The sequence below is a fragment of the Leucopleurus acutus genome (genome assembly GCF_964270905.1).
Source record: "Leucopleurus acutus genome assembly, chromosome: 11".
NCBI lineage: Eukaryota > Metazoa > Chordata > Mammalia > Artiodactyla > Delphinidae > Leucopleurus > Leucopleurus acutus.
The window spans coordinates 76987559-76998953 of record NC_139152.1 but is presented as its reverse complement, the minus strand read 5'-3'; the positions used below and the strand labels follow the sequence as shown (position 1 = coordinate 76998953).

Here is an 11395-nt window from a genome sequence, read left to right as displayed (position 1 = left end):
GGGAACTTGATCCCGCATGCATGCCAAAACGAAGATCTGGCACAGCCAAAATAAATTAATAAATATAAAAGAAACAAACACTTTTTAAACATTAAAAAACTCACTTACTTTGAATTGGAAATAAATGTTTCAAGATAGTTCTGCTTGATATAGCCCATTTTACTGCTGCCAACGCCATGGTGAATCAAGATGCTTATCAGGTAGTATGAAAGATGATTTGAAGAGAAACTGCTTTTAAAATCTGCTTCTAAAAAAAAAAAAAAATTGCTTCTAGGTATACTATTTTCACTCCTGCATAAGAGATAAAGAAAAATCAGTGCTACCTATGATAAAAAAAGTGACACAATACACTGAACACTACAAAATAGGATCACTGCCGAGAACTACAGTTGCCTAACACAAAACTTTTAAACAACTTTCCATTTCCAGGCAATACAGTACAAAAAGCAACATCATCAAAATGTATAGTAAGATCAGAAACCCAAGAACTATATCCATTACTATTTATCTTAAATGCAAACTTCTCAACACCTAGCGTAGTTCTGTCCATTCAATGAGTGCTCAGCCAATGTGTAATTACTCTTAGAAACAGTCACTCACACATGCTACACAGAGCATTCTCCTTTCATAAAGCAAATGTGTCGGTGTACAACCTCCCAGGTACCATACACAAGATTTTATTACATCTCTTAAAGGGGTATTCTGTTTCTGATTAAATGAAATATTAAACAAGAAGGCCTAGCCTTGGCTTATTAAATATTGACTTGGAGAAACACATATAAACACCCAAAATCCCAAATAAAATTTCACCCTCTTATATAAGCTTTTTAACTTTCCAAGGTGCTTCCACTACCATTCATTTTACTCTCATCCTAATCATAAGAGGCATCTTTATTTTGATTCATGAAGAAACTAAGGTACAAAATTTAACTAAATTGCTTTCAAGAACTTCAGAGTCAATCCCTTACAAACTGGAAAAGTTTGGGCAAGTCATTAACGAAGCATTCCACGGTAAAATGGGGGGAAACAACCACAAGCTCCAGGTCTGTTGTGAATAAATGACATACATCACTTGTTTTCAATTGGCCTCGATGACTATTCCCCCTCCCACCACCCCCGCACAGTGATAAAAGCTTATTTCATCAGTCTTAGTCGTTGAACTACGCAGGCTGATTCCTTGCACTGTCGGTACATTAGCACTGCCATCCCTGAGTACCTACAGTGTGCCTCCTACACTTTACGACCCATTTTCCTATACATTATATGCTCCTTCACAAGTCTGTGAAGTAGGCGTCTCCATTTAAAACACTAAGAAGCGAGGCTCCGAAAGCTCAAACGGTTTACCTGCCACTTTACTGCTGCTTAATAGGTACTATGGGTGTAACGCAAGCCCACAGCTTCTGACCACGAAATGAGAAACAAAACACTTGAAGGGACGTTAGGTCCCCTCTGTCCGAAACCCAGAGGTCACATTATTCACCCCAGAGAGAGAATTCAGAGGGTAAACCCCTTGGCCCGGAATTCAACGCTGGAGCAATAGAGGACTGCGGAGAGTCTGGGAGGGATTGAGGCTTGAGGAACAGGCTACCAGAACCAGACCCCACGGTAAGCGCGCAGCCACACGCCGGCCCTTCTGCAGGACGGACCGAGTCTGGTAATGCCAGAGGCTTTATCTTGCCGCAAACGACAGGCAGGAGACCTCGACAGCTGCCTATAAACTTTCTGGGCTTGCCCAGCTCTTAGGGACTCCTAGACGGGAGAAGGAGAGGGAAATGGTTACATTAACTGCAACTCACCGCGAGCCCGCCATCTTACCTCAACCCGGGTCCTAAGAGACACCGCTCCACGCGCCTTCCTGGCTCGCGGGGCACTCTGGGAAATGTAGTCTCCGCGGGAAAGAGCCCCGGGTAAGGCGGGGATCCACCCAACGTGCGCCCGCGTTTAGTTCCAGCAGTTTGCCTGCAGCTTTACTGGCGCTACCCAAGAAAACAAATTCACTGCCCCCACACATATCCTTAGAAAGTAACGAACTCTGTTTTTTAAAGTTTATACTAATAATTAGAGCAACTTGAGATCCCTCCTTGCATGAGTTAGGTTTCCCAGGGGAAGAGGCATTTCGGAGAAGTACTGAAGCGGGGTGTGGTTGGATTTGACGTTTGAAATGGGGAAGCATGGGACAGCCTTCAACCTATGTTCTGAGAACTGTGCTAACCAGAACAGTTATTCATTATGGGAGGAGGACGTGCAGGATCCTGGACCTCGCCATGTATCTTAGAGGGAAGAAAAGGCCCCTGGGACTGTGCCCTTTCTGTTCTCATTGCCAGCAATGGTCTTCTCTCACTGCTTCTCATGACCACTGACTTAGTTTATGCAGCTCTTGCTCAAATATCATTTCAGAGAGGACCACATCATTAAAATAGCTTCACCCGCCCTTGTCCCATTGCCCTCCTTTATTTTTTTCATAACATTTACCATTATATGACATTATATTTTCATTTGTTTCCTTGTTTAATGTCTGTCTCTTATGCCAGAATTCAAGATCCATGAAGGCCAAGAGGGACAGGTATGTTCTATACGGTATACAAATCTAATATCTAGAACTGTGCTTGGCCTCATCGTAGGCCTCCAATATTTGTTGAATGAATAAATCAATTAAATAACACTTCATGTATTCAAGATAGTAGGTGATTGACTGATAAAGCCTAGTTTCACCTGGGAATTCCTTTCCTTCATGATCTGCAAAATTTCGGATTTATGTACATTTTTCTGAAAAGGATTCATAGCTTTTAACATGTAATCAAGGGGGTTAATCAATCTCTCAAAAATTTAAGGGCCATAGTCCTGAAGTAGTCCTTAATATCGAAAATAAGTGAATGTAAGTTCACTTACATTCAGAGCATAAATTTGGACTGCTGTGATGTCTCTTCCCACTTCCCACAGAACATCAGGCTGGTTCTGCTGCTTATCTTTGCTCCTATGGAAGCTCACATTGAGGACCCATCTCTGTCCTTTCGAATCTTGTCCATCCTTCAAAGCCACCCCGTAGTCTTTCTGGACTATGCTGTAGGGAGAGACAGAGAGAAGAAACATATTTGAATGAACTATCAACTGGACTTGTCAAACATTCACTGTGCAAAGCAGAAGAGGGACGGATCAAAGATGATTCCACAGGACATGTCTTGATGGCTGTGAGTAGAGTGGGGACCACTGACCAACAGGGAGACTCAGTGCAGCCAGGAAAGGTTCACAAAGCTGAGACCAGGAAAGAAACCAGCCATGTGCATGTGAAAGAGAGCAGAGACAGCTCTAGGCTGAGGGAACAATTTAAAAGTCTAAAAGGGGGTGGAAACAGCTTATCATATGCTGGAGTATGGTGTGGAGGAGAGCAGCAGGAGATGGGGTAAGGGGCAGGTCATGTTGGGCTTTATAGGCCTTGGTGGTAATAACATGGAATTAGGACACAGATTCATTTGTGTAGATGTTATTTTAATACAGTAGGGCAGGGCTTCCCTGGTGGCGCAGTGGTTGAGAGTACGCCTGCCGATGCAGGGGACACGGGTTCATGCCCTTGTCCGGGAAGGTCCCACATGCCGCGGAGCGGCTGGGCCCGTGAGCCATGGCTACTGGGCCTGCCCGTCTGGAGCCTGTGCTCCGCGAAGGGAGAGGCCACGACAGTGAGAGAACCGCTTACCGCAAAAAAAAAAAAAAAAAAAAAAAAAAGCACTAACAGGGAATTCCCTGGTGGTCCAGTGATTAGGACTCTGCACTTTCACTGCTGTGGCCCCGGGTTCAGTCCCTGGCAGGGTGGGGTGGGGGGGACGAAGATCCAACAAGCTGCGCAGTGTGGCCAAAAAAAAAAGTGCTAACACAGATTTTAAAAACAAAACCCAAGAGATAATCACTGCTAATATTTTGATGTAAAACTTTTCACTTTCGTCTCTTCGTATACCTATATTATGATAATAGCTAACATTTATTGGACACATGATGTGTACTATTTTAAAGCCCTTGGCCAGTGATGGAGCTGAGATGTGAAGCAGCCAGCCTGGCTCTCCTTCAGCCTCCCTCTCTTTCACACAAACACATTATATTTAGGTTTTCTTTTATTACTGTTAATATACATGTACAGATAAACATGCATGCACAATAGATTTTCTTTCTTAATATATCTTTTTTCCCACTTAACCATGTATCATGAACATCTTTCCTCTGAATAGCTTAAATATTGTCAGTTTCAAACTGCAAGGCTCCTAGAGATCATCAGGACTTACTTTAGATTATTAAAGATCCTCACACTACAGTCTAAAATTATTTCATTATTAGATGCTTTCCTGCGACTCCTAAATTTTAACTTTATTCTACTTTGTTCATTCATTCAACAACTATTTATTGAGCACTTATTAGATGTACCAAACACCAGAGCAACAGTTTATGTCTTCAGAGATTATACATCAAGTGGAGATGACAGATAGTTAATGTATAATTGTGTAATTAATTATTTTATTATCATTGTCCTGAGTGCTCAGAGGGAAAAAAATGCCACGGAGCATATAACTAGTCTGTTGGTGTCTGACTAGTCTATTAGGGTTAGGAAAGGCTCCCCTGAGGATATGAATTTAAGCAGAAATCTGAAGGAAGGGTAGAAGTTATAAAGATGAAGAGTACAAGAGAGAACAGCCTGAGTGAGGGCCCTAAGGTAGGAAGTAGTATGATTCTTACAAGAAACAAAAATAAGGTCAATGTGACTAGAATACAGAGTGCTAGCAAAAACAATGAGGCTGGTGACAAAGGCAGATCTATTTTATATTTTTAAGAACTATTTCACACTTGGCAGGTAATGCTTATAAAGGGCTTTCTGGGAGACCACATATATTTGAAACTTATCCAAAATAACAAGACCCCGTTTTTCTAGTATGCATTGAGTATTGTCCTTAAGAAGTGTTTGTTTTGCCTTGTGAAGATAAATTGCACACCTTTAATCACATTGATAAATAATCTCACCGGGAACTGTGAGAAATTTACAGCAGAAACTGTTATTCCCCTATAGCTATTTCTCCCTTTCTTCCATGTTAATAGAACCCCTAATCTTCTACTGAGTGTATGTCTACTCTGAATTAAAATATCTACATTTCCCAGCCTCCCTTGCAAGCATAGATGTAGTCATGTGACTAAGTGCTGGCCAATGAAATGTAAGCAAATATGTCTTGCAGCAGCTTTGCTCTCTTCCTTAAAGATAGCTGGTGGGCACTCTTTGCCCCTTACTCCATCCTTTCTCCAGGAGAGTGGATGTTATGGTCACTATCTTAGAACACTAGCATTTAGAGGGCCTAGACTTAGGAATGATGGAGTAGTCAGCTGGAAGGAGTCTGGGTTTTTGATAACTTTGTGGACCAGAGCTCCTAGTCCCTGCACTTCCTACTTAGGGATTTTTACAAGAGAGAAGTAAACTTTTATCTTGTTTAACTCAGTGTTACTTTGAGCCTCTTTTCTAATAGTGGAACCTAATCCTCGCTGAAATGACAGAATGCAAATAGTTCAAATCACAAATGATTCAAGAAAAATATATCTAAAGGATTAGTACTGATTAAAATGTAAGGGCCTTGGACTTCCCTGGTTGCACAGTGGTTAAGAATCTGCCTGCCAATGCAGGGGACACGGGTTCAAGCCCTGTTCTGGGAAGATCCCACACGCTGCGGAGTAACTAAGCCCATGCACCACAACTACTGAGCCTGTGCTCTAGAGCCCGTGAGCCACAACTACTGAACTCGTGTGCCACAACTACTGAAGCCCGAGTGCCTATAGCCTGTGCTCCGCAACAAGAGAAGCCACTGCAATGAGAAGCCTGCACACTGCAACCAAGAGTCGCCCCTGGGCAGCAACAAAGACACAACATAGCCAAAAATAAATGAATAAATAAATAAATTTATTTAAAAAAAAGTTGTTTCCTGAAGATGGAAATTTCGTCTTAAAAAAATTAAAAAAATAAAATAAAATGTAAGGTCCTCCATAACACTGAACATAATACAGAGCACAAGTTATAAACGGCTTTTCCTTCAAAAGCTCTCTTATGAATGCTCCAAGTGGTTTTTACATTTATGTCTTCTCTACCCATAAGATCTTGGGCTTCCTGCATGTAGGTGAACCTTATTTTCCAACTATATAGCTCACATGTATAGCATAATGTCAAGGAGGCAGTAGAGCGCAGAGGTTAACAAGTAGATTCTGAGAATCTCTGCCTAAATTTGAATCTTGATTCCATGACTTCCTAGCTATGATATTTGGAGAAATTTATTTTCTTAATATTTTTTAGTCTCAGTTTATTCTTCATAAAAGGGGGAATAATAATTATATTCCCTACTTTATAGAATTATTGGGTAAATAACAGAAGGTAAGTAAAATGCTTTGCAAAGTACCTGACATGTAGTAAGCACTCAATCAATACTAGCAATAATTGTATCTTGTAGGTTTGTATAATAAATTTTTATGAACATCTGACCCAAAGAGGTTACTTATTTCTTTGGCATTAAAATATATATTTTGACTGTCAGGAATAATCTACTGAATATAATTAAAAATGAATAAATGGACTTAGTCTAAAATGGACAATAATTATTTCTAGCTTTAAGTTGGCATATCACTTAGTCTCAGAGGAAAGCAAATGACATACTCAAACTGGTATCATTCCAGGAGCAGTAGTGGTATAACCTGGGCTTAGTACCACTGGCTGTTCCTTCCAGGCCAGAAGGGACAAAGAGAGGGAGCAGTAACTGAATCCCAGGAGAGAATCCTGTAGTTGGCTACCTTGAGGAGAGCAGTCATCTGTTGAAGGGCGTAGCCAGCCTGAGGTGACCTTGCCAGGAGCAACCCAGGGTAATAATTAATCTGACTTCCCTATCCTTTCCCTCTCTAATCTCCTGCAAGGGCTTCTCATTGGCCCAAACCAAACAGAAACCAGAGGTGAAGGAACCCCCTCCATATAGTGTAGTCTATTCGAGTCTGCTTCCTGGGCAGAGAGCAGAGTGGACAAGATGAAGAGTGGATTTGGAGGAACAAAAGGGAGGTTCCTGGCACCATGTCAGAATAAGTGTCCTTAGGACGCCTTTGGTATTCTGACTGTAAAGCCAGAGATTGGTTTAGTAATCCAATTGGATGTTATTTAAATATAAACAGGGTGACCCTCCCATACTGATAGAAAGTGAAAAGAATTCTGAATAGCTTCCAGCAGTAAATACCTTTATTGAATATGTTGATAAATCAAATAAGTGAAACAGCTTGGGTAGGAGGTTAGAAACTCAAATCACACTGAAGATTTGGTAAAATGTATAACGTGAATTTAGGTGACATGGGTGGTGAGACCACTCCATTTGGAGAGTATGGACTGGAATTCCTATTGGCACAGCAACCATAAAAGAGGGCTCTGTTTCTCCTTTCAGGTCATATAGAAGAAGGTCCTGGAAGACTGCACTTCCAGACCTCACCCTCACAACCAACCTGGAAGGCACCCCAAACTGCTTGCGTAAGTTACCCCAGGTTACTTGGGGGTTACTTGTTTCCTTGGGTGTAAGTGACTTTTAGCTCCATAAAGATTTTGAATTAAATGTAGAAATGATGATGTAAATCAAACCCACCTAGTAATATTATTTTCCAGTTAGCATTGAGAATATAACACACAAACATGTGTATTCTATGTTTATATTTAAGTATTTAGAATATATAAGAGAATTTGGACTGTTAAATTTGCTGTTAGATAGCTTTTTGATTCTAATTTTTAAAAACTTTTTATTACAGAAAATTTCAAACACATACAAATTAGAAAGAAAAGTATAATAAACCACCATGTACCCCTCATTCAGCTTCAACAATTGTCAGCTTATGGGCAATTTTGTTTCAACTATACTCCCACCATTGGGGACTTCCCTGGTGGTGCAGTGGCTAAGAATCCGCCTGCCAATGCAGGGGACATGGGGTCGAGCCCTGGTCCGGGAAGATCCCACATGCCGTAGAGCAACTAAGCCCGTGTGCCACAACTACGAAGGCTATGCTCTAGAGCCCGCAAGCCACAACTACTGAGCCCGTGTGCCACAACTACTGAAGCCCGTGTGCCTATAGCCTGTGCTCCACAACAAGAGAAGCCACCGCAGTGAGAGGCACGCGCGCCGCAACCAAGAGTAGACTCTGCTTGCCACAAGTAGAGAAAGCCCGCGTGCAGCAACAAAGACCCAACACAGCCAAAAATAAATAAATAAGTGAATTTATACTCCCACCATGTTCCTTCTCCTATATCATTTTGAAGCAAATTTCAAGTAGCCTATTATTTCATCTATAAATATCCCAGTAAGAAATGCTAAAAGATAAGGCCTCCTTTCTTCAAACATAACCACAATATTACACAACTTAAAAAAAAAGATGATGATTATTTAACATCATTAAATATCCAGTCAACATGCAACTTTCCAAATGGCTCATGAATGTCATATTTTCTATTTAGTTTGCTTGTTTGAATCAGATCCAAATTAGATCCACACCTTTCGTTTGCTTAATAACATTTTTAAGTCTCTTTAACTTATAAGTTCCTTCTCCATTTGTCTTTCTCTTTTTTCCTTGTACTTATTTGTTAAAGAAACCAGGTGTTTTTCCTGTAGAGATTCTGACAATCTGGGCTTTGCTGAGTACATTCTGGAGCAAACTTTAACATGTTCCTAAGTCCCTTGTGTTTTCTGTAAATTGTGATTCCAATTTGAACTTGTCATTAGGTGACTGATTTAGGCTTATGATTCTGTGTTGAAGGGTGTGAAAGAATTATATTGTTTGGAAGCAGTATTACAATACTTAATAGAAGACTCACTGTATTAGAATTTTTTTTCATTTATAAGAATTATTTAGGTGCTTGGGAATGTTTATCTGTCAAAATTGAAGGGCTGGAAAATAAAATTGAATATGTTAAATTTACAAGTGCAATTTAAAATGTTTAAACGTAGGTAATTTACTTTTATGAAAAATTCCCTTAAGAGTTTTATTTTAGTTGCTAGTCTTATAAACAGAATAATAAGATTTTTAAACTGAATTTGAAAGCTTAAGGAAAAACTAGACTTTACTGTCACTACAGTAAATTGAATGTTAATTAAAAACTAATCTGTGAAATATCTCCTTGTGCAGGAAAACTGCCTCAAAGACACCAAAAATACTCTTGTCAGCATAAAGATGTTTTTGCCCTCCTCTCTCAAAAATTATACTCAAACAACAATGAGAACAAGATGGGAAAGTCAGGAGATGCAGGAATGGCTCCTGACTTAGCAGAGCAGAGGAAAGTTAAGCATGCAAGTTGTACCAAGGCTCAAGTAATTGGTAGCACCATATATTCAGGAAGAGGGAGTGAGGAAGGGGCTGAAAACTGATGGAATATTTGAAGGTCAGTATAAGGTGCAGTTAGACCCAAGACTCCCATACACGCCAGCCCATCCTGGTCAGAAATGGGAATCTGAATCTGAGAAGCTGTAGACTCAGGAACACATACCTGGAGGAGGGTAAGGGAGAAGCGTCCAACAGGAAACTGACCAGGCAAGTCCCCGGGCTCCCTTCCTTGCCCACCTCCAGAATGCCAGCATCCTCTGGTCTTCAGCCTTCCCTGTGACCATATGAAACACCTGATGTCCTCCCAATAAATTCTGTATCTGTTAGTCCGAATCAGCTTCTATGCCTGCACCCAGGAACCCTGACTAAAATAACATTTCACACTTACCTTGTATTAATGTCATTAATATATATTTGCATCCATTCTCTCCCAGGGTAATTCCTTGTCTGGTTTGGCTCATCATTTTCCCTGCAGAAACTAATATTGTGCCTAGCACTTAGCAGGCTTTTACTAACTGTTTATTGAATAACTGAGTGAATAAAACCTTCCCTGTGTCTTACGTATACTCTTCACTGTATCTTATGTGGTATCTCAATTACAGAACTTATCACATCAAATATATTAATTTGTTTAAATGTCTGTCTCCCCTATAAGAACATAAGTTCAAGATCAAAGATCCTATCTTGCTCATTTAAAAAAAACACCTCCTAGGGAAGGTCTAGTACATAATAGGTAGAGAATGAAGGAAGGCAGGAAGGAGGGGATATGTGCTAAGCATTATGTTACCGCTGGACACACAGCAAATAAGAATATGGGTGGATAAAAAGGCAACATGACATCAGTGACAAGGCAACAAGATGTGAAAATGATGATGTTAGAGAGAGAATATGTATGATGGATCACGGGATATTCAAAGCAACGATGAGATTGTCCATACTGCAGGCTGAGGTTGCCTTTGGGGAACTGGGATAGAAAGTAAGCAGTAGTTTAAGAAAATGTCAGGTGGTTTTGTGATTAGAAGGTGAGAGGAGTAAGTTTTCTAATTGGTGAATTTAAAATAATGAGCTGGGTCCTCTCAGCCTTGTCTCCTTCCCTCCTTTCTTTTTCTCCCCTCCCTCCCTTTTCCCTCTCTTTTCCTTTCTCCCTTCTATTTCTTTCTCTCCTTCTTCCTTCCTTCCTTTTTTTTTTTTTTTTTTTTAAAGCAGTCTGTCTTCTGCTCTCATGCATGCGCATTGCTCTGTCTTGGCTTAAGGGGCCTGCAGTTGTCTGGCTGTGCTAAGGGACTGGGTGGCTGTGCTTGCAACTGGGGAGCTGGTGGGAGGACTATTAATAAGCCCAAATGACTGCCCACTTAGAACTGTTTTCTCCAATCAGCTTTATTGGTAACGAAGGCAACATTTTGGTCTCCATCTCTTTCAACTGGTTATAATTTCAGGAGTGGAAATTGGGTGTTATTTATTGCGCTCCTCAAAACCCAGCAATCTGGAATACTGAACACGTGGGCCAACTTAAACTCCAACTATCTGGAATATCTAACACTTGGATCAAGAGAATTAGAACAGACAGGAGGAAAGATATGGGTATTGGGCCAAAAGGAATTAGAAAAACAGGAACAAGAAATATAAGTCCACAAATATGTATAAAATAGATAACTAATAAGAACCTGCTGTATAAAAAAATAAATAAAATAGGGCTTCCCTGGTGGTGCAGTGGTTGAGAGTCCGCCTGCTGATGCAGGGGACATGGGTTCGTGCCCTGGTCTGGGAGGATCCCACATGCCGTGGAGCAGCTGGGCCCGTGAGCCATGGCCGCTGGGCCTGCGCGTCCGGAGCCTGTGCTCCGCAATGGGAGAGGCCACACAGTGAGAGGCCCGTGTACCACAAAAAAATAAAATAAAATTTAAAAAATAAATAAAATAAAATTCAAAAAAATATAAAAGAAATGTATAAGTCGAGGTTGCTCTTGGAACCGTTTTGTTTTCTTGATCAGATCAGATAATATGGGACAGTGACTCTCAAGCTTTGAACCCTTCAGTGGTGCGGG

The 11395-nt window shown here is 40.8% G+C and overlaps 1 protein-coding gene across 4 annotated transcripts in view; it reads right to left on the bottom strand.

Annotated features, from left to right (window-relative positions):
* Positions 1-1815, bottom strand: part of MRPL42 (mitochondrial ribosomal protein L42) — a 28087-nt gene extending 26272 nt beyond the window's left edge. For all 4 annotated transcript variants that reach the window (XR_014326599.1, XM_082850519.1, XM_082850521.1 and 1 more), the window contains exons 1-2: positions 1797-1815; positions 109-291 (exon numbers count right to left, since the gene is read on the bottom strand). Coding sequence is in view for 3 of the 4 variants with exons in the window: in XM_082850519.1 (XP_082706645.1) it covers positions 109-178 (70 nt within the window). In the remaining variant the exon portion in view is untranslated. The remainder of the gene's footprint in view (positions 1-108; positions 292-1796) is intronic.
* Between the last annotated feature and the right edge of the window lie 9580 nt (positions 1816-11395).